Raw genomic sequence first — 24,858 nt, 5'->3', positions numbered from 1 at the left:
TCCTTTGTTGCATCTTGTTGTGGAATAGCGTCTGACATGATGCTAAACTTGACAGAAAGCTATGAGTGGAGAAGAGGAATCAAGTCAAATCCTCTTGTTTCCACTTTTTACTTTATGCTTTGATGATGACAAGCAACTTTTAGAAATTGATTAGGAAAAGTGAGCGGAAGGTGGATCCCATTACAAATGACTAAAGAAGCAAATGAATGCATTGATTGATCAAAATTCACCTTGGCACAATATCTGTCACCTTTTTCTCGTTTAAATACTTACTTTTTTTAAGAAGAACCCGGACAAGAGAAAAAAAAGTATAGGCCTATGCAGCAGCTTGGCCGATCCATTTGTAAGTCAAAGCGTAAGCACATTTGCGGAAAAGAATGGCCTTGCTCACGCGCTGCGACCGGAGATGACATAATCATAAGCTAATGACCAGGAAGTGTTATTCATAGGATCTCACGTGTGTATAATACAAACTTGGCTTCTTCTCTTATTCCGTTATCGGAGTAGAATTTCCTTTCTAATGGAATAAGTCGGAAAATGTTAAAACATACGCCCTGCATACATTTAGCCGAATGATCATTACGCAAAATCGGGAATAAAAACTTCACGCCTTTGGAGGGGTGTGTTACTTACCCCGATTGAAGTGCACTACTCATCAAAAGAGGCTGATGTGTTCCTATCAATTGAAGCCCAGCCATAAAATTCCAAAGTTGTGGTGGAAGAAGCAAATGTGTAACCAACAAAGAAGAACGGCAGTTACCGGTTAGTGGTATATCACAAATAATGCAATATCGAATTTCCCCAATCACATGCAAACGCCAGCACAACAACACAGTTTGCCCTGCTGCACTTTAGCGTTGCTCCGCTTTCTTATACCACCGGCGCATCTCCAGCCTGAATTTTATTACACGCCGAATGGCTCCCGTAGTAGGCCGATGATGAAACTTTTGCCTGGCCTAGGTATTGCAATTTTTTGTATGCGCGCAGTTATCTTGGAAGAAACCAAAATAAAAAGAAGTCGATCTAGAATTTTAAGCAGATGATTTGCCCAAATTGATTTTATTAGGCAGCGCCTGCGCCCAATTCTTTTCTTTTTTGTTAGAAGTTGCGTGCGCACATTGTGTAGAGAGAAAGGCGCACGCTGTGATTTTTTTTTCTCGTTTCTTCGCTTGGGAGGAAGGGGAAGGGAAAAGCGTATATCAATCACAAGCCTCACATTGTGTTGCTTTTCTCTTTCCCTTCATCATCACCACTCATTTCCCTGGGATTTTTACTCGTCTTAATTTGCTACTCCTTTAGCATCTTTTTGACGTTCCCTTGTACTACATATAATTCACCTTTACCTCTCGATTTTCCTTAGATCGAATTCCGTATAAAAAATGGTGAGTATCTTTCGATCCAGTTTAAATCGTTGGCAGAAGTTTGCAGAAGTGGTTGGGCAAGTGCACCGGTCAGAGATGTCTATTACATTCTACTCTCTGGCTAAGAATAGACTTCATCTGCTCGATATCTATATCTTCTCCGCACTTTCTCCAACTTTCCCATGATTGCTTCACAATTACCCACATTTAGCCCAACTCGATCCTGACTATATGCCTCTCTCTCTCTCTTCCAACAATCTAGTCGGCTGGTTCAGGCGGTGCGGGTGCAGACCCTTCTAAGCATGGAACCAAGAACCTCTCCGGTTTCGCCGGTGATTTCTTGATGGGTGGTATTTCCGCCGCTGTCTCAAAAACTGCTGCTGCCCCCATCGAACGTGTTAAGCTTTTGATCCAAAACCAAGATGAAATGATCAAACAAGGTCGTTTGGCTTCTCCATACAAGGGTATCGGTGACTGTTTCGCACGTACCTACCAACAAGAAGGTTTGGTTTCCCTGTGGCGTGGTAACACCGCAAACGTTATCCGTTACTTCCCCACCCAAGCTTTGAACTTTGCTTTCAAGGATTTCTTCAAGTCTTTGTTCAAGGTCCCCAAGTCTGACCCATACATCAAACAATTGGGTGCTAACTTGGCTTCCGGTGGTGCTGCTGGTGCAACCTCTCTATTGTTCGTTTACTCTTTGGATTACGCCCGTACCCGTTTGGCTAACGACGCCAAATCTGCTGCCAAGGGAGCAGGTGAACGTCAATTCAATGGTTTGGTTGATGTTTACAGAAAGACTCTTGCTACTGATGGTATTGCCGGTTTGTACCGTGGTTTCGTTCCATCCGTTGTTGGTATCGTTGTCTACCGTGGTCTTTACTTCGGAATGTACGATTCCCTCAAGCCCGTCTTGCTCACTGGTGCTCTCGAAGGAAACTTCTTGGCCTCCTTCTTGTTGGGTTGGGCTGTTACAACTGGTTCCGGTTTGGCTTCTTATCCTTTGGACACTATCCGTCGTCGTATGATGATGACATCTGGTGGTACTGGTCCTCACTACCGCAACATGATGCACGCTGGTCAAGCCATCATCGCCAAGGAAGGTGTCAAGTCCCTCTTCAAGGGTGCAGGTGCCAACATCTTGCGTGGTATTGCCGGTGCCGGTGTGTTGTCCGGTTACGACAAATTGCAAGAATTGATGTTCGGTAAGGTTTACAAGGGAGGTAGCGGTTAAACAGCTTTCTCGTTCAAGCCCGACTGAATGACGAGAAAAGACCAAAAATCACACAACGTAATCAACTCTTTCTTTTTTTGCAATTGTGCGAAATTAATATGTTCATATGTTTCCCGATTTTGATCACAAAAATTTTTCCAAGTTCCTTTTATTTTAACCTTAGAAGTCTCTTTTGACGGCCCAATGAGTTGTGGTGGTGAGATATGCATTTCCATGTAGATTTAGCCATCGCACAAATTTCATACGATCTCACAATCTTTTGGGTGTGTTGTGAGTTAGTGGATGAGACGGTATACTTACCGAATGATAGATTCGTTCTCGTCGTCTCATGAGATTCTGGGATGAGTATATGAACTGGCAATATTCTCATTCTATCAAATTTTCACGGTCATCTATAAATTCGGGTTTGAAGGGAATAAAGATTCATTATGAGGTCGGTCAAATTTAGGTATACATGTAATGACAGAACAATGTGATGCCTTCTACAAGCTCAAGCGACAAGCAAATTCGAAACAAAGGTTTGCTTCTCTTCAACAACGAGGATAAATCCTTTTGGCATTCCACCTTGAACGCTATTTTGTAATTCTGCAGCAACTTGCAAATCATGATCGATCAAAGAAGTTGTTGATGAATTTGCACTTCCTGCGCAATGTTCATGTTGCATTGCTAAATAAGGTTCTAAAGAATCAGTAGAAACGTCCATCATACTAGAACAACTTTTTTGTCTGCTGCGTGAATTGTTGTCAAATTGTTGACCGGAAAGAGCACGAACGGTTGAAAAACGTGTTGGTGTATCAACTTTAAAACCTAATTTTGCCATTGCAAGATTATTAGGTTCTGTAGCCGGAATACCCGTTTGACCACGTTTACGTTGACTTGGCGTTCTTGCTACGAATAAAGTTGGCATTCGAATTTGTTCAACATTATTTGTAGAAGAAGATTTGCTCATCTGTTTAATCGGCGATCCGTTCATCGATTTTACCGGTTTGGGTGTCATTTCAGCCTTTGGCATGACAGGCAAAACGTTCTGTGAAACGGATTTAATGGGTTCAGAAGAAGTTTTTCTCAGATCAGGTCTGGCGGCTTGCAGATCTTTTGGCACTCTTGGAACGGGTGGTGCACTTTCTGTGACCCATTGACCGTTTCGTAAATACTTCGCCTTTAATCTGCATGCTTCACGAACTTGCGAAAGTGCTCTTGGACCTAAAGAACCGGTTGACATGCTTGTTCTCATTCCTGGATGTCCGTTCTTGGCAACAAAGTTTTGAACGAGGTTACGTGGATGAGGTTCATCTTTGAAAGATATGCTAGGACCCATCTTGTTTGCCGATAAAAAGGCGTCCATTTCCAAACTGGCCTTTCGAGTTGGAATAGAAGGTCGACCAGCATCAAAAGACACCTCAGCCATCGTATCATCCACATCTTCTTCGGCTTGCTTATCAAAATCGTCTGAAGCAAGTTCGATCGATGCTTTTTGCGAAACAATACTTGCACGTTTCATACGTGATGTCATGATTCGTTGATGTACTACATCACATTGTGCAAAGAAGGAACTTGAAGAACTGCTTGGGATTGGACGTGGTCTTTCCAAAATGGATGTAGTTGATTGAGAAGTGGGCATTGGCAATCTAAATGTTTCATCTCGGGAATCATCGATATTGTCAACAGACATTGGTTCCACACTGTTCAAATCCATGCAAGGCGAAGGCACAAGCGCCATAGGGGAAGGGATGTCTGTCATTCCCAGCTCTGGCGTGGTCAAGCAAGGGCTTAAAGTGTTTCCATTGAATCCGTTTGCATCAGGCCAATGGGACTTTGCGGGTGGATGCATGATCGAATATCCTTCCGGCATCGCTGAAGCCAAGAAAGCATCATTTTGGGCCAGATAGGCAAATTCATCAGCCAATACGGGAGACAAATTGTTGACGTAACCTGTACTTTTCACCATTGTTGGCGTTAGTGACATGCCTTCTGATAATGAAGAAGGGCAAGTGGATGGAGAAGCAACGTCTGATCCTTGCGAGCCAGTTGAAGAAGAAGCTACGGTTGAAGATGCAACAGTAACACTGTCAAATGTTGTGGCAGAAAGTGCACCATGCAAGATTGGACTACTGCTTGCTGAGATTGCAGAGTGTAAGCCGATGCTTTGTCCTGAACTAGCCGTTGATCTCATGAACCTTTCTCTTCTCTCTGTTTCTTCTGGACTTTCAGAGCTGTAGTCTTCTTCCTCTGTGAAGCTCTCTGCGTTATCGCTACGAGGAGACACTTCATACTCGAATGGTTGACGATATGAGTCCATGCTTCGCGAAAGGGCTGCAGAAGCTGCAACTTGTTGTCGAATGTGTCGGGAAGCTTGTCTACGGTCCTCTTGATCCGAAACAGGTACGTTGTCTTCATCAGCAAACAAATGATCGGATTCTGGCGATGAAAAGAAGTTCTCTTGTTGACGTTGAAGAACGCGAAGATAATCATCAGAAGATGCATATGTTTGCTTCATTGGGGATGCCCATGAACACAAGTTACCTAAACCGCTTGCGAAAGCCATTTGCTCTGCCAGTGTTGGGGCCCTATGTTCAGGTGAGAGTGCCATATGCAACAAACAAAGACCCGCTGTAGGAGAATGACCGTCTTCCACTTCACGAGGAGAATTGTTGGAGACAGTAGTGGGTGTGCTATTTGCAGATGATGAAGACGAGTAATGTCCAGCCCGAGGACCACTTTCGACACCCAAAAGTGAAAAGCTTGCATGTAAACGATCCATCTTGACTTTCTCTTCATCGTCCCAGCCGCTTGGTCTACGTGCCAAATCGGTGGGCATAAGTGGAAGAGATTCGTCAAACATACGATCATCAATAATTTCCACAACATCACCATCTTGATCAAAGATTGAATCTAGGAACATTGTTGGTCCTGGTGCAGAAACGTGTCTCTTTTGTTGATTGAACCGATCGGTCATTGCACGTCTTGGGCTTAGTGAGAATGGCAAAGAGACTCCATCAGGAATGGTTACCGCACTTGATTCACTCTTTCCGCTCACACTTCCGGTACTGCTTCCATCACGATCCATTGCTAGTCTCGGCGAAGAGATGGAAGATGCACGGGATTTGTTACCGAACGATAGAGGTCGTGTGACTGGAATGCGAACGGGTGGCATTGGCCATGCCCAAGTATGACGACGTGATTCTTTTGTAGTGGACTTTGAGCATGGTTTTCGCTGTGTTTCAGTTTGTTCCTCTGCATACATATTGTCGCAAAATGAGTGTGTTGAAGAACAAGGGGACCAACCTTGATCGCCCATCAAGCCAGGCGAGCATAAACCAGGAGATGAAAGTGCGATTCCAAAGGCATCCTGTTCAAAATCGTAAGCGGATGTGGCCATTTTGTGTATATGTATAAATTGGACTGAATCTGATAATGAGAAGGGGTAAATAAAAATCTTTAAAGAAGATTAAAAGAATGTAAGTAGTACCAATCAATAGTGAGAATAAATGCCTTCCAGAGGCAAAGTATGCTTCTTTATCAACCTTTTATGCGTAGCAACTGAAGCATATAAATATCTTTTCGACGTTGAGGTTTCAAACCCTAATGACGACTGGCGTCAAATTGTCGAAAGAGAGCAGGTTGGGTGAAGCAATAAGAAGCGGAATAAAGGAGAGAAAGGGTCGGAGAAAAAAAGAGACACCGATAAATGATGGTGGATAGAAACAAGGTGAGTCTACCTCTTCGCCATTCAATAATTCTAAACTTTCCCTTTTCAAGCTTATAATCTTTCTCTTTTGCATAGCGTCCTCCAAAAGCTGCCCGATCAAATTTGAACATTATTGGAGTGGAGCAAGTGTGACTAGTAGACTTCCATTGAGCATGCATTAGACTGAATGAATGACTTGCCTAGTTTGTCAAACAGACTTGTTAGTCCATCATCACTTCCAACACTTTGTCATGCATGTTGGAGTTCTATATTAAAAAGTGATATGCTTCATTAGGCAGTCTTTTTTGTGAACAACACTTTTTAACGCCTTTTTTGCGCGATTGCATTAAACGCGTCAAATTCGGCATTCATCTGCTTACATCAGCGTACTTCATTCACGTGCCAAACCAGATTATTCCAGTCTCTCGGAAGCTTGGCTATCCTCATTTCCTTATCTGGTGGTGATCAAACATGTATGTTTTGCGTAACAATGTTGTATTTTGAGGTGTATAAAGATAATTACACCAGTGTACAGATGAAGGCAAGCGTTCAATGTTTGAAGCTTCTCTTCGAATAATGTGTGCGTGCGAGGCTATAAATGTGACAGATCATGAAATGATGGTAATGCATGGAGGAGAGACGAAATTAAAGTCGCTTAAAGTCAAATTGTAATGACCCTTCAAATCAACTTTATTCCAATTTAAAGACCATAAGGAGTCAACTTGGAGTTGATCTCTGCCAAACCAGATCCACCAGCAGTGATGGCAGCAGCACGCTTCTTGTGAGCAGCAGTTCTGCGTTCTTGGTATGCAGCAGCCTTAACCTTACGCTTCTCTTCCAATTTATCGACAACAGCTTCGTATTTCCATCCTGCATCGGCAGAGATTGCCTTCAATGTAGCGAACTTACGTCCTGGCTTCAATCGTAGAACACGCAACGCTTGGGGAACGACGAACTTCTTTTGGCGGTCAAATGGTGGTGGCATACCTTCGTAAACCTTGAGACGGTTCATTGCTGCAGCTCCACGGGCAGTCTTGTGAGGAACCATACCGCGAACGGCACGGGCAAAGATGCGGGAAGGTGCACGGTGGTGGAATGGACCGCTCTTCTTGGGGTTAACCAAATGGCGTTTGTGCATGAAGTCGTGGAATTTGATCTTGTTACGGAAAGTGTTACCGGAGATGTTGATCAATTCACATCTGACAACGGTAACGTTTTGTCCGTTAAGGATTTCCTTGGCGACAATGGAGGCCAAGCGACCCATCAAGTGGCCCTTGCCATCCACGAGGTACGGCTTGCTTGTTTGGAGACTCATCTGTAAATGTAAGAAATGTAAACTAAGGGTAAGTCTGATGTTCGATTGGAATGAAGAACGGGCGGATTGAAGGTGGACGACTGTGTCAAATAAAGCGATTGTATTGTCGAACAGTCTTGATTTGTCGGACGTCGGTACAAGCCAAAGACAGCAAGGGCTTAATTCATCTTCGATTACTCTCCTCCCCTCTTCCACCACTTTCTATCACCGCCTCCCCAATAAAGCATCGCTGACTATCTCTGTGTCGTCCAATCTTCAATCAATCGTCCATATGCCATGTTTCGATCACTTACCTTGATGCCGTTTTGTTGGTATGGACGAAGAGAAGATGTAAAGGTGTAATTGCGCGCAGGAAGTCATTTCTAGAATTCAAACTAGAATACTCACTCACGTACGCCTGGTAAGCACTTCTGTGAATTGTAGCACTGTACGCATAGCAAACTTGACCGCTTATTGGACTTGCGGCAGAAACCCGTGCTTGATAGAAGCGTACGCCCGTATCAGCAATATACGCGTATGATTTAGGGCACTGATAGACAGTGGACAATCAGGTCACGAGCTGCGGCTCTCGGCCGATCTGCTGTGTAGTAGTAAGTGTTGTAGGCCTGTTTGCCCAGAGAGTTTCTCAATTATCAAGCGCAGCGCAGCGCTACAGTACACAGCGGCACGCTTAGAGAGAAAGTTGCAGTGAAGGTGCTGCAATGGCCTTGTCTAAAGCCAAAGTGCGAATTTACGCAGGCAAGGCAGACTTACAGACAAATTGCTAATCCAATACCATCAAATCTTCTTTCCTTTACCCATCCTCGACAACAGGTCAAATTTCGGTAAGTATCAGTACATGGCAAAGAGATATACGGTTTCGACATCAGCCTAGAGTGTATGGATTATGACTTCGCCATTCCGACAAATTCAACAAACGGAAAGACGAGCGAAGAATGCTCTTGTGTGAGCTGAGAAAGGGAAGGATGGAAAAAGGATGACACAGGGATGGGAATGGGTGGTGAATGATTGCATGGTAGGACACTTCTCAGCTCATCGGAATGATACAACACTCTGGCTCGATTACGGAATCTAGAAGCATGAAATCATTGTACAAGCAGCTAACACTTTATTTGCCCCCTTTCACACATCTTCAGTCAAGATGGCCGCCGCAAAGATCCCAATCATCAAAAAGAGGACAAAGAAGTTCGCTCGCTTCCAAAGCGATGGATTCAAGAGAGTTGACCCCTCATGGCGCAAGCCCAAGGGTATTGACAGTGCCATCCGTCGTCGTTTCAAGGGACGTCCAGCTTGCCCAAAGATTGGTTACGGATCAAACAAGAAGACACGTCACTTGATGCCCAACGGATACAGACGTTTGGTCGTTTCCAACGTTAAGGATGTCGAACTTTTGTTGATGCACAACGCCTCTTACGCTGCCGAAATTGCACACAACGTTAGCAGCAAGAAGCGCATTGAAATCTTGGAAAAGGCAAAGGTTTTGGGAGTTAAGGTCACCAATGCCAACGCTCGTGTCCGTGCTGAAGAAGCCTAATCGGTTCTTCCTGTCACCTCGCCATCTTTTCGACACATCACATCAGCGTACCGAAATCTCGATTGGACTGCGAAACACATTCGACCACCTTTCGACTTTTCAAGCGTCTCACGTATACACATCATCATCAACACATGTATTTAAGAGCTGTTCACAGCGGCTCATCATTTGCACTTATAGGCGGCTCACGAGCCCATCACAAAATGGCTATCATTTCAAGCTTCTCGAATAGTTTTGTTAGAATGAGGACTAAGGTAGTGGGAAGCAGAGAAACATTGTGTGTGCAGGGATTGTGAGCACGAATATTTGAGTGGGAGGAGGTTGAATTGATTCGGACAGTAAAGAATACAAATGCGAATGTGTTGGTGAGAGGAGAGCGGTACCATGCATAACAATGCATGTTCATAGAGAAGAGACTGAGCAAGGTAGACACATGTTCATTGAGAGATAGGAAGAATGTTGGAAGAGACCGAAGATGTGGAAAGACAGCAATCGAAGTCTTAAACACAAATCTAGTCCTAGCAGGATTGTATGCTTCACCTTAGCTCGTTGATCGTTCGTAGTTCAGCGACTGCCAAACCGTTTACGAGTGAGCTGTAATGCCGCTTCTCTGTGATTGGGTTTGGTCTCTCCAAAGGTGTTCACGTAGGTTGGATGACTAGAAGAGTGTGTACCTTGAGCGCTACCAGAGCTTTCAGCTTTTCCGTGCCCTGTAGATTGATCTGGCTTCTTTTTTGGTTCTTCCTGAACTTGTTTCTTGTTTGTACCCTGACTTGTTTCCTTTTCAGATGCGTTCGCTACACTGACAAGGATGGTCAAAGCAATGACTATCTTTATTGCAATAATGAAGGACTTCATTTTGATTCCAGAAGATGGATTTAGGACGATTAAAATTTGCGCCAGCGCTTATTATGAGTGATTGTGAATGACTTGTCAGTAATCGATTTGCACCTTTTATACCTTTCCACCCGTATTAGCATTCGTCAAGACTTCCAACAAATGCTGTACATTAAGTTTTCACGGTGCGTAAATAGACAATTGCGGTGCATGTATGCGTACGCAAAGCTGTGCTCTAAGGGGTGAAAGAAGTAGCAGTGCAATGCTATGTATTGTTTATGATTGTACTATATTCAATTGCTTAATCAACAATGAAGCATAACAATACAGTGTGACTAGAATAAGCGTCTACGATGTGCTCTTTTATGACGAGTTTTTTGGCTTGTTTCAACTTCTCTATCAATACGACTTGCATCATTATCTTGAGGAGATCTTGGACGTCTTGAAGAACGTAAACGTTGACGAATATCTTGATGAACAGGTGAACCGTGAGAAGTCTGAGGAGAAGAAGGTGTTAATTGTGGTTCTGTTTGTGATACTTGTACATTAGATGCACCATGAGCTGTTTGAATAATTGCACTCTGTTGAATATTCTGGCCTGCTTGATGTTGTGTTCCATGAGAGTGTACGGATGCGACCCTCGTTGGACTGCTTGAAGGGCTCCTTTGAGTTTGGCTGGAGGAGATCGGAGCCGAAACATGCTCAGCAATGACGTGTTTGTCCTCCCAAACACGACGAGGAGAAGATTGTCTTGATGTCGCAGGGGAGTGTGGCTCTTCTTTGATCACATGTTTATCATGCTGTGATGGTGCATCAGTACATGTAACCAAGTGTATCAACATTTGATACGCATAGACAATCATGATCAGACTGAGAGCCTTCATAGTGTTTTATCACGGATCAATCTCGAATAATTGTGATGGTTGATAAACGTAAAGAAAAGCAATACAATAATCCAATTAGGCTCAACACTCTGTCATTCAGGAAACTTCATTCGGGGCTCAGACAACGCAGATCTCAGGTTTGCGTATGGCTATGGCAGATCAGAAGGTGTTCAAAACACAATTTCATGACTCTAATACAAGAATCTCTATTTACACAATGCTATGAGAAAGGTATCATAACGATAAGTCGCTAGTATCTCCTATTTCTGCCAGCTAATCTGGTGGAAGGGGAAGTACGACTGCTTGAGGGCGAAAGGGAAGTTGTTTGTCTTCTATTCGTTTCATTTTCGCCAAAAGGCGGAGTATTTGGATCAAGTCGGTTGTCATATTCATGACTACCAACAAACATTGATTGATGTGGATCACGCATTCTGTGTTCATGGAGGAACATTCCATGAAATTGACTTCTGCTGTCATACTCAACAGCTTCACGGCTCGTATGTCGCAGATCATACCCATCGTTTTCGTGAAAGTCTCTTTCTAGACGAGGTCGGTATCGAAGATGTCGTGGAACAGAAGAGACGACGCGTGATGTACTTGACGTAGTATTTCCTGTTTCTCTTTGTCTCGGTCGGTTTGGGCTTGTAGACTGCGTGAATGAGTGCCTCTCCCTTTCTCTCACGGGTGGCCTTCCATTCCTTGGTGAGCTCGTATAAGCTTGGCTTTGAACAATTCGTCTTGGTGAGATTGGAGGTGTTGTACTTGGTGGTGAGCGAGAAGTATGACCAGCACTCAAAGTGGCCAGATGTTGACTACTGCTCGAGCTGGATTGACCAATTTCCCTAGAATTCAGTACATGTTTGTCAATCCAACCAAGCACATCATGTCTTGCAACGATTGCTTTATCATGCCAAACGATTTCTTCATGTTTTTTTGGACTTTTTGAGCGTTCTGGACTATTGAAAGATGAAGCAACACTATGAAAGCTTTGTGGAGATGTACTTCTCGAACGATCACTGCGACCAGGGCTAGATGGGTGAATATTGCGGTGACCTGTGGGACTGGTTGCTAAGATTCCTAATTTGCCAAATAAAAGTAGGGCTGCCACAATGACTTTCATCATATTCGACTGGGAAAGCACCTTGAGGTTCCTGGGAAAGGAAGTCCAATCTTTCGTAAAGCAAACCTGTGTTTGCGCAGCGTATCGGGGCATATGGGAAGAATGAAAGCATAGAAATGGAAAAGTTGTGTATACACAAATTATGATTGCATATACTTTTCCTGTGATCAAATTCAAGAAACGGGCAAAAGCGCAGTACAGTTAGGCAGGTCGATTATATGATGCACAGATGCAACACGGAACGAAATCTTCTTCTTTCATTGTCCTCTAGGCCGCTGCAACCTTCTAAGTATAGCCATAGGAGAATAAGACTGTGAAGAAGTATTACTATTAGGAGTACTAGGAGCGCTTCTACTCCCGTCTCGTCGTTGTCTTGACCTTTCCTCATTCAACGTCATTGCTTCGATCATCCATGCAGTCTGGTCGTATGACGTACCCGAGTTGTTGCTCACATCATTTTGTGCAGCTGAAGCTATTGTATCGCGAAAAATATGAGCACTCATACGTCGACTTCTTCTTGCAGCTATACTAAGTGGTGGCCGATTGCTTTGTGAGTTTGTCGTATGCGGTGGAGATGCATCGATATCTCTTGTTCTCGTTGGTAATGTTGCCCGTAGCGATTGGCTTGAAGCACCACGTTGTGATGATGTTCTTGAACGTGACTGGTTTTGTTCTCGAATTCTTGGTGATCGACGTGGGTGGTTTGAGCTGTCACTTGAGCTACTGCTTGAATAACCTGTATCTCCCATGTGAATGATATGTTTGTCATGCCAAATGATTGGATCGCGAGAATGTGCGCTATGACTGATTCTTGGAGATGAATTGCCAGGGTTGTTGTGCTGTTCAGACCCTTCACGGTGTCCGGTCGTATGACCAGGTGAAGTACTCGCTTGAACGTCTATTCGTAGCGTTATCACTAGACAAAAAGCCAGTATGATGATGTTGAACTTCATTGAATACGGAATGTGTGCTGCAGTAAAGTGTGATCGGAGTGAGAGAAATGCTGTCATCTGTTCATTTGCTCACATTCACGCTTACGACACGGGGCTTACATTGATGAATTGATCGTATAAACTTGGTCAATACTGTACGTAGAGCACATTAATTGCGTTTTTCATACACATACTTTGAGTTAGATGCCGTGCTTTGCGTAAGGATGAGCAGAGAAGACTGAGAAAGTTGTCTATCATTGTGATTCTATCATCAAGTACCTTAAGATTAGTCTTACCTTTTCTGAGGCTGCTCAATCTTACACATGTTCGTTCTTAGTTTCCACTTTGTGCTTATTTCCGTCGTACTTGCTGTCATAGTTCTTGCCCAATCTCCCGGTCATTCTCCTGCTCATTCTCCAACATCAACCGATTTCGATTGGAAAGCGTTGTTGAATGATGAAGCTATTCAATTAGCTGACACATCCTCTCCAGTCATTCCGGAAAGACTATCTAGCGATGACGCACAACCAAAAATAGCATTAGAACCATACAGAAAAAAGCAAAAGCTAAAGACTGCAGATATTAAAGCGTACAAGAAGCAATGGCAAGAAAAAGAAAAAAAGAGGATCAAAGCATTACCACAACATGAGCAAGATGCCATAAAAGAAATAGACAGAATAAAAGCAAAACAACTTAGAGCCAGAAGTATAAAAAAATTTGGATTCACAAGCGAGAAAGCTGCACATCTTTCCAAACTTCGTGAATTAGTGAGGAATGGAAAAGCAACAGTTGAACAACGAGAACAGGTACTTGAACTTAGAAGAAAAGAAAATGAAAGGAAAAAGAGAATTAGGATGATGAATAGACTTCAACAATCTCATCAAAATCACCCTGACAGCCACCAGGGAAAGCCAGGTGAAGGGACATCTTTCAAATCAGGATAATCGATCCGGGGCTACTTCAGATAGCAGTCGTGTTCCGCATATTGCCTCCTTTTTGATCGAACTCGGGCCTTTCAAAGGCGCAAACGATCGAAACATACCGAGTTGTAAACTTTCATGCTTGATTCAGTACCTTTGTGTCTCATCTTCGCTCTTCCATAACATCCTTGAAGCAAGAGCATCATCAGATCTATTGGAACATGCTACTCTATCTTCTATTCCACTGTTGGATGCTCCAAGCAAGTTTATCCGCCCCACCCTATGAACGCCAGCGCTCACCATCGCCATCTGAGATTGATTGGAACGGTTTGACAGCAATTTCGACAAGCCCAATACGTATAGAAGATTATTTGTCACCTTTAGGATCGTCGGAAGTTTCACCAGCTGGTAGCACAAATCATCGCGAATCTCCAACGGGCATGAGTAATTCCCGATCGTCTTCTCTTACTGAAGATGCGTTTAGACCAAAAAAAGCGGCGTTCGACAGGAAAGAATTTCGTAAACTTCGATATCAAAACGATAAAGCAAGACTGGATACCCTTCCACCGGAAGAACAAAGAAAGTGGAAAAAGTCTTCTTACGATAGTCAAGCGGCCTACAAAGCAAAAAATTAAACAAATAACCGGCTTTTCGAGCAGAAAAACGGCACATTTACACCAACTTCGTCAATTGGTCAACAATGGTCAAGCAACGGATGAACAAAAAGAACATCTGAAAAACGAAAAAGCAATAGCCAATGAAAAGAAACGAAAGTGGAGAGCGCAAGCTCGCAAAAATAGGGTTCAAAGACCGTCTTAACGAAGAACGACAATTTTGCATCGGTTGCATTAACTTCAGCCATCCCAAAGAAGCCAAGAACGAAGCGAAACAATCCTCAGTCGGCCTAAGAAAACTGGTGTCTATCCGGAAGAAGATGTCTGATTCTATTATCCGTCTCACATCGGAGAGGTTGAAAAGCTGAATGATCGATGGTACACATGGTAAGAGAGATTCCCGCAAAGTCGGAATAACCTGAAAAGGATGGCAATCGTTATTTTCCCGAAGAATCTTTCCCGTCCGCTTTTGCTTTAGCTGCCTTTTTGAACCAAATGAATGCGGAAAAGTTGTGTTAGCAATTTTTTAAAACAAACAAACCGCACACTATACTATACCCACCTCTTGCTTTGCTCGCATGGCATCAGCATCACGTTGCTTTCTTTGTGCTACCGTTAAGCCATCATCACGTTTACCTTTTGTTGCATCGGCTTGTTTCTTTGCATTTTTTGCACGAGCAAGATCTCTTTGATTTCCGCCTAAGAACATCATCGAATAAGAGAAATACATCGATCAGCTTACCCTTCCCCTTCTCTGTGATCTGTTTGTAGACTTACGTGTCATCTTTTTGTTACCCTTCTTCACCCTCCTTGCTTACCCCTATTATGATGACGGTGATGGTATCGTGCAAAGGAACCGAAGAACGGGCGAACAACCTTAAAGTTTAGAGACACTTAGGCAGACAGGGTGCAGGGCGTGCGTGTAGCACAGGGCCAGCGTTCGGCGTGTTTCATAAAAAATAATTAATGCCGCCGATTCGATTGAATGGGTTTCGTATGGAAAGAGCATTCCATTATAAACTTCATCAGAATAATATTGAATGTATGAAAGGGCTAAATGTACACTTTGTGTGATCATGGTCAAGGGAAACAACCTCATTCTTCTTCACCGCCTTCTTTAGCGGCAGCAGCAGCAGCTTTCTTCTCTCGCTTTCTCTGTCTGACTTCGTATTTCAGTTGACTCTTTTGTTGATTTTTGACCTTTTTCAATTCATCACGTTCTTTGGCCGTCAATAGATGCTTCTTGACGTACTTTTTGGTCAATTTACGTGGATCTTTTTCCGTTTGCTTGAGGACAGCTAACTTTTGTTGAATGATATCCTTGGCAATGTCTTGCTTTTTCTCCTTCTTTGGTTGAAGTTGCTTCGTAGAATCATCACCAGGATCAGCTACAACATCTTTTTCCTTTTGTTCCTTTTCCGTCTTTTGTTTCTTGTTAGGTGATTTACCATTCTTTTTTGCTGCTTCCATAACGGCTTTTTTGGCCAATTTGGCTTCTTTTCTAGCTTGACGGTTTGCTGCTTTTACCACTGCTCTCTTTCGTCTAGCTTCCAATTTCATCTGTTTAGCATGTTCAAGTACTTTTCGTTGACCTTCTTGTTGTCTTGCCAACTTCTTTTCAACGCGCTCACGTAATTCCACGATACTCATTCCACCTTCAGAAGGTTCTTTACGTTGTTCTGGTTTGAGCAACTCTGCTTCTTTTGAATATCTTTTCACCTTTCGCTGATGTGATCCCGATTTCAAATGTGTTTCAATCATCTTTTCCGTCTTGATCAAAACTTGAGGGCACATATGACACGAACGATGCTTGTATCCCTGTCTAACGATCGCATTTGGTTTGATGAAAATTGGTTCATCAAATGCTTTTTGAATGGATGGTCTCAAAAGTGCATCTTCAGCTGGATCGGTAGGTTTGCCGTCTTTGGATGAATCCTCCTCTTCCGAATCTTCTTCGTCTGAGTCTTCATCAGAGTCATCGTCAGAATCTTCTTCTTCCTCCTCCTCATGCTTTCTCTTCTTTGAAGTAGTCTCTGCTGCCTTGCCATTCTTCACCGCTTTTGAAGGCTTCTCATCTTCACTGCTGGATGATGCTGAGCTGCTTGACCCACTTTCACTTCCTTCGCTTGAATCACTATCGCTATCCATGTCCATAGCCAATTCTCTTGGTCCCTCATCTTCTTCCACTTCTCCTCTCTTTACTCGTTTCTCATGATCGGCATTCGCCTTTTGTACCCTCTTGAACATATTGATGAATGCTGGGTATGTGTGTGATGATGTCAAAGAGGATGGTCGATGTCGTACTTAGGCTACAGAGCAAAAATTTATTTCTTCTTAAACTTTTTTTTTTTCCTGCAGGTGAATAGACGCGAAAATTTTAAAAAAATTACAGCCACTACGCCAGTGTTTTTTGCGACTCAAAATTAGGCTTTTTCTCCACAGCCAAGTCTAATCAACTGAAAAGGTATAAGATATGTGTAAGAGTTATGCTATTATACAGGAATTGTCTATGACCTTCTTTAATTGGAGAACTTTGAGCAACCGTAATGTAACACAGAGCCATCAGTAGTCACTGCGATCACACTATTGCCCAATCGTTTCATACATCTTGGACACGTTCTAGTTTCAGTCACTTTGACTCTTCTTCTATGTAACGTCATCAAACTTTCATCAACTTGCAATAAACGTTCTTTTGCAATTTTTGATAAAATCATTTCTTCATTCTTTTGTGCATATGTTTGACGTAATGCTTTATTTGCGAATGATTCAACGGCAGAAAGTGGAACGATTGAAGGTAAAAGATCTAATGCTGCTTTCGCATCAATCTTTGCTCCATATCGACTTATGATTCGTAAAGCTGGTTCTAATTGCATTTCAGCCGTAACCGCATCAGCTTGTTTACTGGGAGGCACGCCTCTCCTGCCAGCTTGTTTCGGTCGCAAATAGATCCGCAAAAGAGTGAGGAATGCATTCGAGTTGGAATTCTGTGCAACGACACGTTTGCAATATTCTTCCGCCTTCGAATGATCGCCCAACTTATCGACATAAATACGTAAAGCAGCCTCATCTTGTCCAATACGTCCTAATAATAAAGCTCGAACATCATAGAAGTCCCGCTCTTCGGTGGGAACACGATTCAATACACGTTCTGCACGATATTGATGTGATGATTCTAGATGTTCCAATAGATCTGCCAATGCTCTCTTGCGATTCTCCAAAGTTTCTTCATCATTTCCACTTTCAGTCTTGATGGTCTCTGCACGATGTAGAAGTAGGAAAGCCAGCTTTTCATGCAAGCTCGGATCACCATCTCCAAGTTCACGGATAAGATGTTGCAAATATAAGATGCAAATACGTTCATCAAACGATTCCAGATCCTTCACGATTGCAAATCGCGGCCACAGTGACACTTTGCCCGTATCTCCAGTAATGATATCCATACCCCAGCCTTCGTCCATGGATAGAACCCAATGCGAAGTGCGCAAAATGAGATCGATGTAGTCTGGACCTAAATTTTGCAGATAGCGTACCGTTGGCTCCACTTTATCTTCCACATCTTCAACATCTTCGCTCATCTTGCGTAATAATTGTAAAGCTTTGTCATGCATCTCTTTTCCGCCATAAAGAGCAATCAATTCCGAGTATTTCTCTCGTCCCATCAAAAGCTGTTCCACTTGATCAACCTCACACCAATTCTCCAATCTACACAACGGTCCAAGCAAACCAGGCTTAGTAGCCAGAAACGTCTTGAACAAAGCTGTATCGACTGTTTGTGCAACTGCTGTTAGCTGCTCAAGATCCAAAGATGATAATGGCTGTGAAGGTAAAGCCAAAAGCCATTCTGGATCATGACGAAGTTGTGACATTGTAATACTATGCGATGATGGTTGTTGTTCCAAGATTGGCTTAAAGATTCTTCGACGATCCGCCAAGAAGCTTCCTAAAGCGTCGATAGCCTTTCTCTCATCTTCCGAAGGTAAAGGCATCGCCTTTGGTTCAGCAGGTAGAACAGGGACATCTTGCTTCTCCGCAGGGATCTCCGAAGAAGGCTGATCGGTCGTCACTTTCGCTTCGATCGGCGCAGCGGCAGACAGAGGGGATGTTGATGTTATAGTTGCATTGGCCTTCAACGATGCGCCTTTGGCAGGACTCGTTCCAGGAGTGAATCCCTCTGGTTCGCCAACCATACTCTGTGGACGTCTTCCCCACAATCCTCGCAATCTTGACTGTTCACGAGGAATATTGAGTCCTGTAGCAAGTGATTTGCCGGATCGAATAGACATACTGTCCGAAGTGTCATTACCTTGATCGGTCGTGGATGATTCGCTTCTTTTGGCCTTCTTCTTCTTTGCGCCAAACATTTCAAGCCACTGAGATCTGTCTTTAGCTAATGGACCCGAAATAAAAGCCGGATACAAGGCAATTACACGAGCTGGATTGGTATCAAGTTCCAAAAAGTGATCAATCGCTTCACTATACTGTCCTTTAGAGAAAAGGGAGACAGCATACAACGATTCAATGTATACTCGCCTTTCCTGTTTATCTTCCAACAAAACTTCATCAACAGAATTGAGCAAAGCCAAAGCTTCTTGAAACTCTCCTGCTTCCACTAATTCATCAACTTGTTTGCCCCAACTCTTCATCTCAAGACACCAGATTGATGATCCATCTTTTTCCAATGCGCCTCGCTCAGTCGGTGTAACTTTGACGTACAATGGCGGTTTGTTTCCAGTCGAAGAAGTTAAGTGACGTACGGAAGGATAATTGCCAGCCTTAACCGCAAATGCAGATACCTCCGTTGCAGGAGGAAAAGGCAATGTCTGAACAGCTACTAATGTGCTTGCTGATCGAACTTGTAAGAGCGGATTAGCGGGGAGTTGTCGTCCAGCACTTGGTGGCAGAATAGACAGAACGTATGGCTTGACGTACAGCACTTCTTCTGGCACGACTGTCCAATCGATCCCGTCACGTCGGGTAGGTCTTCCTTCTTCGTTGAGGAAGACGCCCATGGATTCTCTGCATACGAGTACTTCTCCATCCTCAATTTGCAGCACCAAAGGTCTGTTCTTATTTCCTGCCATACCCATGTAGCCTGTCAATCCTGTAAATGCAGCGCCTGCCATTGCCGTCATGCCTGAGCCCGTTGTAGCTGCTGCACTTGTCAATTTCTGACCACCTTCACTACCACCTTGATCTGATGCAGTGTTACTTTCGCCTGGGCTGCCATCAAATGTTCCAACCAGCGGGATTTCGAGTGTCTTCAACTTCCATTCGTACAGATCGACCCTTGTACCGGCTAAGCTGGAAGAGGGTATATCGACTGGCTTTAAGGACGGACCTGACTCCATAAGATCTGCCACAGATGAAGTAGCTGCCAAAGGGATGGTAAGAATTGCATATTCCGAGGATGTGTAGCCCATAAACAGCTTCTCTGGTGTAGGAAATGCCAATGTACGCGGTGTGTGCGGCAGGTGAATCTCTTTCGTATCCCAGAACGCTCCATCGACCCATCGAAAGACGATTAGCTTTCTTCGACAGCCTACTGCCAAAGTTGTTACCACGCTTACCCCGCTTTCCGTTCCACCTTCTATTGATGCATTCTTTTCCTCTTCTCTAATGAATCCAGCCCTTGCTTGCATTGTCATGAATTTTCGTTTTTGCTCTCTTTCCCTCTTCATTTCTTCCATTCCTAGTAAGCTCATCGGTCTATTGGTATTTCGTAATGCGGCTGTAGTGGTTGCGCCTCCTGTACGTCCCATAGACATATCCGATGGTCTATAAGCTCTACCGATTGTGGTTTGTCCTGCTTGATGCCGATATCCAGCCCCTCCGCGTTGGGTACCCGCTGTACTAGTCCCATTGTTTGCGTTGGGCGTTGGTTGAATTGATGTATCAATTGCTAAAGAGATGGCGCCTTTTGTCTGTATCAGAATTGTGCTTGCATCAGCAGGGAGTAGGGGTGCCGATGGCAAGAGTGATGTGTTTGCATCTACCTTTTTAGAAGAATACTGTTTTCCAGTCTCTTGGGTGGTAAATATATCATGAAGCGCGACTGTTTGATCTGAAAGGCTTACAAATACGTTTGCTTCTCTGATCACTTTGAGTTGTTCAATTGATTTTGTTGATTTGTTCAAACGAGCGATCCAAGCAGGTTTGCTCAATTGTGCTTGTTGAACGGTTTTAGAGGAGGAAGACGCAATTGACCGATCATCATCAGTGTTTATGGAAGTGGTGCCTTTCTGTGGTAGATTGTATGCTGTGATTGAGCTATTAGGCCCAGCGAGTAATAATTGACCGGCATGGATCAGGATAGCATCAACTTGTTCCTTTCTGCCCGTTAAGATTGGCGTTGCCGAAATGGCTGTATGCATTGTGCTATACGCTGGAACTATGACCTTGAACTACTCAGCTCCAATTGTTAGCCTTGTCTATATACATGCTCGCCAATGCTCCTATCAAGCGGGGATGACGGTCGAGAGTCACTTTAAACCGAATTGCCGGTTAAAGGTGAGCGGATAATTAGGCTCGCTTTTGGCGGACAAAGAGAGAAAAGAGATAAAAGGCCGTGCGTGCGTGTTTAAGTCGCGTCCCATTTCCACCTCTATTTCAGTTTAGTGTGTTAAGCATTTCGGCTTCTTTTTAGACTAAATTGACCGTTAATGCTTAATAGAATCGGATTTACAGAAAGAAGTATGACTCCCATGATCTGAATGGTTTATAAGACGACCATATCCAACATCCCTTGATCCTCTCCCAACCCAAACCTTTCTCTTCATATGATAGCCAGAACCGTTCAATCACTCCGCTTAAAGAGTTATACTCCATTTAGATTAACAACATCACTTCCGACTCAGCTATCCCGCAAAATGACACAAAGCACTCAATCTTTTAAGCCAACATGGAATCCTGAATTGTATGCAAAAGCAAGACCTGATTATCCCAGGTCAGTGATTGACGGAATATTGAGCACAATAAACGCAACAAAGTTAAATTATGTCGATTTAGCAGCGGGAACGGGCATCTTTACCAAATTACTGATTGATGCATGTACGAATGATTCGGGAAACAAATTTAAATTACAAACGGCAACAGCAATCGAACCAAGTGAAACGATGCTTAAACAATTAAATGGTAGTTTGTTTGATCAAAAGACTGGAATTATACCACAATGGAAAGAACAAGGTAGATTGGATAAAGATTTACAAACTTTTACCGGTTCCGGTTTATTCGATACAATTGATTTAACAAATATCGCCCCTAACCTTCAAGGTAATGTTGATTTGATCACTATTGCACAGGCATGGCATTGGTGTGAAGATTGGAATGGCGCTTTAGCTCAAATTGCAAACGTGCTCAAACCTGGAGGTGTTTTGGCCATCGTTTGGAATTTGGAAGATCGGGAAGCAGCTCATTGGGTTGCAGCCGTACGGGAAGCATATGAAGTGTACGAGGGAAATTCTCGACAATGTGAGTGTGATTCATAGAATAGCGAGGAAATATTGGCTGACTCTTTTCCCCCATATCTGACCAGATCGACATGGAACATGGAAGCAAATGTACGACACGGAAGCAATTAAGCAATATGAAATCTTGCCCGAAATTCATCTTACTCGTGGCATTCCCACCACCGTTGAAGGCGTTTGCAGCAGAATTGCAAGTAAGAGTTACATCTCTATGGAATCTGCAGAAAATCAAAAGAAAGTTCTTGATCAAATTCACCAAATATTCGCAGAGAAAAACGATGATCAATTGCAACGGAAATGGATCGATCAATCGGCCGGAGTATTTGAATATCCATACGCTACCGGTAAGTGAAGAAGCTGCTTTGTCTCCTTTTCCAAATTGATGCTTACCATTTTTCTCACTCCAGATGTTTTACTTTTCCGCAAGAAGTGATGAGAGGTAATTTCTATTGAATGTAGTATGCTGTAAAAATACATCGATGTAGATTCTTGTAATGACATCGATTCTTGGCCTGATCATTTACGATTTCCGATTAATCGAGAAAGAACTTTGACTTTTGGTCCATTACGTTCGATTACCGTACCTCTGAGTCTCATCCTACGTGAAGAACGCATTTTAGAGTTCAAATGTCGCATTCCCGTTTGACCACGTTTGTACATCACGCCAATCGTTCTCGTCGGAAAACTTGTATTGCCCATTTCGTCGGGGGGATACATTATCCTGTTGTCTAATCCAAATCCTATACTTTTGGCAAAAGGACGTTGTGGATCGAGAACCTTTCGTTTTCCTACCGGAAAGAATCGTTTACCTGCGCCCGAATGTGATTTCATCTTGCCTCCTCCCCATGTTAGTTGTGTAGAAGATGAGTGTATAGATCGAAAGCCGACATTCTGTATGATTGATGAGGGGGTTGTCTGTGGTTTTGCGAGTCTTGTGACGGACATGCACTGCCTTATTATGTTGGCCAACATTTTTATTGATGATGATGGTGAGCAAATAATTTTCTTCTCAAAATTGGATTCCTCGTGCTGTGCTGTGCTTGCTTAGCGCGGCCCAATGCAGCGCGTGTTCATAATAAAGCCAGGGTGAATCTTTCAGCTTCTGCTTGCAAACTTAATCAGGACAACGCATTTACCGAGACCGGCTTCAGATAATATTCTCCACAGTATCCCTAAAGCAGCATGAACGCCATTCCCCCAAACTCACACCACAACCATCATCCTTTTTATCACAATGCCAGTAGCCACTTCCTCTTCTGGAAGAGCGCTTTACGATCATGCATCCACTGCATTCGTACATAATATGCCATTAGAGGCATTGAGTACAATTCAATCTGCCATACAAACCGGTCAAGCTCAATCAACCCAACAATTGGCCGAACAATTCTTAGTTTTACAGATAACGGCATTGTGTGCGATTTATACGCCTAACGATCAGGATCAACTACGTTCTCGTATCGAACATTGGCAGCAAAGTTCAGGAAGGGACGTCCGTTTGCCCAACGAGATAAGTGAACAACTCTCTCTACCGCCTGATCAGTTCTTCGTACGACTTTGGTATCATACTCTAGCATACTTTGATTCATGCCCTTCCTTGAAATCCATCAAGACCAAAGCTCCATCGAGAAATACCGCTACCAAAACTATCTCGACAGATGGCATTCCGCCTGAGGCCGTTTCTGCTGCATTACAAGTACCTGCAGGTGTGATTGAAGCACTCATTTTAGGAGCATTGAAGATCGATGAGGATGTCAATCGCTCCACAGTACAGCCTAATGGCAAGCTCAATGGACATAAAAAGGTCGACAAGACCAAAAGTGTGCCACAAGGTCTACAATCAGCTCGTTCGATTTGCGAGTGGGTTTTGTCCGCTTATTCGGCAAGTACAGGTTTAGACCAGGTCAAGGAAGAGCGTAAACATTTACAGGACCAATACGGACGCACAATTCGACTGTACGCTTTGGACATCTTGGCTCTTCGTTTGCAGGAATGGGAATATTCTGTCCAGATGGTACGATGTGCAAAATTGATCACAGATGATCCGATCGAATTGCAAGAAAGAGAGACACTTTTAGCCGAACTCGGAGAAGCACAAATTCAAGCCGAAGCACGAATCGATCGTCATCAGGCTGCAAAAGAGAGAGCCAGACGGATCCTACAGCAGCAGGTAGAGAAGCGAAAAATGTCTGCTAGCTTGGACGATTTGGCATCCCAACAAGCACAGAAGCGTACAGCTCAGTCCCAAGCTTCTAATGCCAAATCAACAAATGGGACTGCAAATTCAAAGAGTAGAACTGCCTCAAACCACTCATTGCCCCCAGTAGAGAAAGATGCTGGTAATCGTGATAGCACGGAGGCGGCAAAGGGGGTAAAGTCTGCAAGAGCTTCTTCCAATCGTTCACAATCTTCCTCTCCCACTATAGAACGCAAGGAAGCTGATATAATCAAAGATCTCGCTCCGCAATCGGGCCATGAAGCGAGAAGGCCAGGGCAAGTTGTAAATTCGGCTTCGGCCATTGCCTCTTTTCGGGCAACTCTACGAATTTGGTTGCAGCATTTCGGTGGCGTGCCTGCAGTTCTTTTAGCACTTTTTGCCATCTTTTCAATATCAAGAAAGTTGTTTCAGCTCTTGCAAGGAAGAGCGGATAGATTAAGCAATAGTACCAGATCTACTCGCATTGCGTCATCGGGTCCACAACCCCGACTTGCTGTCAAACAATCAGGCACGCCAGCCTCGCAGCAGCAAGGATTTATCTCTGCCATTTGGACCAAATTAACCGATACGGTCCGAATGGGCACTCAAGTGACTTATTTGTGAAATCAAAGGAACTCTTTTTGAGATCGATAAACGATCACCCTTTACTTTTGTTCAAATTTTCCTATGATATAAACGAAAGTGAATTTAAGCGAGATTTAGATTCAAGAGTATTAAAAGCGAGATTTAGATTCAAGAGTA

The 24,858-nt window shown here is 43.5% G+C and overlaps 16 protein-coding genes across 16 annotated transcripts in view; 6 read left to right on the top strand and 10 right to left on the bottom strand.

Moving 5' to 3' along the window:
- The first annotated feature begins 533 nt into the window (after positions 1-533).
- Positions 534-1,053, top strand: FA14DRAFT_162318 (uncharacterized protein). The gene has a single exon (XM_025499536.1). It carries the CDS (start codon positions 810-812, stop codon positions 1,041-1,043), a length of 234 nt encoding a protein of 77 aa, XP_025352340.1. The 5' UTR covers positions 534-809; the 3' UTR covers positions 1,044-1,053.
- A 205-nt stretch (positions 1,054-1,258) lies between these two features.
- FA14DRAFT_162316 (mitochondrial carrier) lies at positions 1,259-3,092 on the top strand. Its single transcript, XM_025499535.1, has 2 exons — positions 1,259-1,382; positions 1,624-3,092. Exons 1-2 carry the CDS (start codon positions 1,380-1,382, stop codon positions 2,593-2,595), a joined length of 975 nt encoding a protein of 324 aa, XP_025352339.1. The 5' UTR covers positions 1,259-1,379; the 3' UTR covers positions 2,596-3,092.
- FA14DRAFT_157968 (uncharacterized protein) lies at positions 3,086-5,974 on the bottom strand (the record flags this gene model as incomplete). The annotated part of the gene is made up of 1 exon (XM_025497930.1): positions 3,086-5,974. One exon carries the CDS (start codon positions 5,972-5,974, stop codon positions 3,086-3,088), a length of 2,889 nt encoding a protein of 962 aa, XP_025352338.1.
- Positions 5,975-6,075: 101 nt separating this feature from the next.
- On the bottom strand, positions 6,076-6,547 carry FA14DRAFT_84075 (uncharacterized protein). The gene has a single exon (XM_025502975.1). It carries the CDS (start codon positions 6,460-6,462, stop codon positions 6,178-6,180), a length of 285 nt encoding a protein of 94 aa, XP_025352337.1. The 5' UTR covers positions 6,463-6,547; the 3' UTR covers positions 6,076-6,177.
- Positions 6,548-6,663: 116 nt separating this feature from the next.
- FA14DRAFT_162315 (ribosomal protein L13) lies at positions 6,664-7,918 on the bottom strand. The gene has a single exon (XM_025499534.1). The coding sequence runs from the start codon at positions 7,596-7,598 to the stop codon at positions 6,984-6,986; it is 615 nt and encodes a 204-aa protein (XP_025352336.1). The 5' UTR covers positions 7,599-7,918; the 3' UTR covers positions 6,664-6,983.
- A 484-nt stretch (positions 7,919-8,402) lies between these two features.
- Positions 8,403-9,500, top strand: FA14DRAFT_162314 (putative 60S ribosomal protein L32). Its single transcript, XM_025499533.1, has one exon. The coding sequence runs from the start codon at positions 8,740-8,742 to the stop codon at positions 9,130-9,132; it is 393 nt and encodes a 130-aa protein (XP_025352335.1). The 5' UTR covers positions 8,403-8,739; the 3' UTR covers positions 9,133-9,500.
- An 804-nt stretch (positions 9,501-10,304) lies between these two features.
- Positions 10,305-10,853, bottom strand: FA14DRAFT_157965 (uncharacterized protein; the record flags this gene model as incomplete). Its single annotated transcript, XM_025497929.1, has 1 exon — positions 10,305-10,853. The coding sequence occupies one exon, from the start codon at positions 10,851-10,853 to the stop codon at positions 10,305-10,307; it is 549 nt and encodes a 182-aa protein (XP_025352334.1).
- A 250-nt stretch (positions 10,854-11,103) lies between these two features.
- FA14DRAFT_157964 (uncharacterized protein) lies at positions 11,104-12,066 on the bottom strand (the record flags this gene model as incomplete). The annotated part of the gene is made up of 1 exon (XM_025497928.1): positions 11,104-12,066. One exon carries the CDS (start codon positions 12,064-12,066, stop codon positions 11,104-11,106), a length of 963 nt encoding a protein of 320 aa, XP_025352333.1.
- Positions 12,067-12,230: 164 nt separating this feature from the next.
- On the bottom strand, positions 12,231-12,926 carry FA14DRAFT_181949 (uncharacterized protein; the record flags this gene model as incomplete). The annotated part of the gene is made up of 1 exon (XM_025501166.1): positions 12,231-12,926. The coding sequence occupies one exon, from the start codon at positions 12,924-12,926 to the stop codon at positions 12,231-12,233; it is 696 nt and encodes a 231-aa protein (XP_025352332.1).
- Positions 12,927-13,228: 302 nt separating this feature from the next.
- Positions 13,229-14,644, top strand: FA14DRAFT_181948 (uncharacterized protein; the record flags this gene model as incomplete). The annotated part of the gene is made up of 3 exons (XM_025501165.1): positions 13,229-13,711; positions 14,119-14,408; positions 14,485-14,644. 3 exons carry the CDS (start codon positions 13,229-13,231, stop codon positions 14,642-14,644), a joined length of 933 nt encoding a protein of 310 aa, XP_025352331.1.
- A 232-nt stretch (positions 14,645-14,876) lies between these two features.
- Positions 14,877-15,223, bottom strand: FA14DRAFT_181947 (four F5 protein; the record flags this gene model as incomplete). Its single annotated transcript, XM_025501164.1, has 3 exons — positions 14,877-14,921; positions 15,002-15,138; positions 15,217-15,223. The coding sequence occupies 3 exons, from the start codon at positions 15,221-15,223 to the stop codon at positions 14,877-14,879; spliced, it is 189 nt and encodes a 62-aa protein (XP_025352330.1).
- Positions 15,224-15,434: 211 nt separating this feature from the next.
- Positions 15,435-16,731, bottom strand: FA14DRAFT_162313 (uncharacterized protein). The gene has a single exon (XM_025499532.1). It carries the CDS (start codon positions 16,684-16,686, stop codon positions 15,535-15,537), a length of 1,152 nt encoding a protein of 383 aa, XP_025352329.1. The 5' UTR covers positions 16,687-16,731; the 3' UTR covers positions 15,435-15,534.
- A 144-nt stretch (positions 16,732-16,875) lies between these two features.
- Positions 16,876-21,005, bottom strand: FA14DRAFT_162312 (uncharacterized protein). The gene has a single exon (XM_025499531.1). The coding sequence runs from the start codon at positions 20,808-20,810 to the stop codon at positions 16,959-16,961; it is 3,852 nt and encodes a 1,283-aa protein (XP_025352328.1). The 5' UTR covers positions 20,811-21,005; the 3' UTR covers positions 16,876-16,958.
- A 300-nt stretch (positions 21,006-21,305) lies between these two features.
- Positions 21,306-22,335, top strand: FA14DRAFT_157960 (S-adenosyl-L-methionine-dependent methyltransferase; the record flags this gene model as incomplete). The annotated part of the gene is made up of 3 exons (XM_025497927.1): positions 21,306-21,906; positions 21,971-22,246; positions 22,310-22,335. The coding sequence occupies 3 exons, from the start codon at positions 21,306-21,308 to the stop codon at positions 22,333-22,335; spliced, it is 903 nt and encodes a 300-aa protein (XP_025352327.1).
- An 83-nt stretch (positions 22,336-22,418) lies between these two features.
- On the bottom strand, positions 22,419-22,874 carry FA14DRAFT_162309 (uncharacterized protein; the record flags this gene model as incomplete). The annotated part of the gene is made up of 1 exon (XM_025499530.1): positions 22,419-22,874. The coding sequence occupies one exon, from the start codon at positions 22,872-22,874 to the stop codon at positions 22,419-22,421; it is 456 nt and encodes a 151-aa protein (XP_025352326.1).
- Positions 22,875-23,025: 151 nt separating this feature from the next.
- Positions 23,026-24,858, top strand: part of FA14DRAFT_162308 (uncharacterized protein) — a 1,900-nt gene continuing 67 nt past the window's right edge. Inside the window, exon 1 of the mRNA XM_025499529.1 lies at positions 23,026-24,858. This exon is cut by the window's right edge and continues 4 nt beyond it. Within this exon, the coding sequence (XP_025352325.1) occupies positions 23,137-24,720 (1,584 nt within the window). The 5' untranslated portion in view covers positions 23,026-23,136 and the 3' untranslated portion in view covers positions 24,721-24,858.

This window comes from Meira miltonrushii (genome assembly GCF_003144205.1).
Source record: "Meira miltonrushii strain MCA 3882 unplaced genomic scaffold FA14scaffold_5, whole genome shotgun sequence".
NCBI lineage: Eukaryota > Fungi > Basidiomycota > Exobasidiomycetes > Exobasidiales > Brachybasidiaceae > Meira > Meira miltonrushii.
The sequence above is the reverse complement of the archived record's forward strand: the minus strand, read 5'-3'. Positions and strand labels throughout refer to the sequence as shown.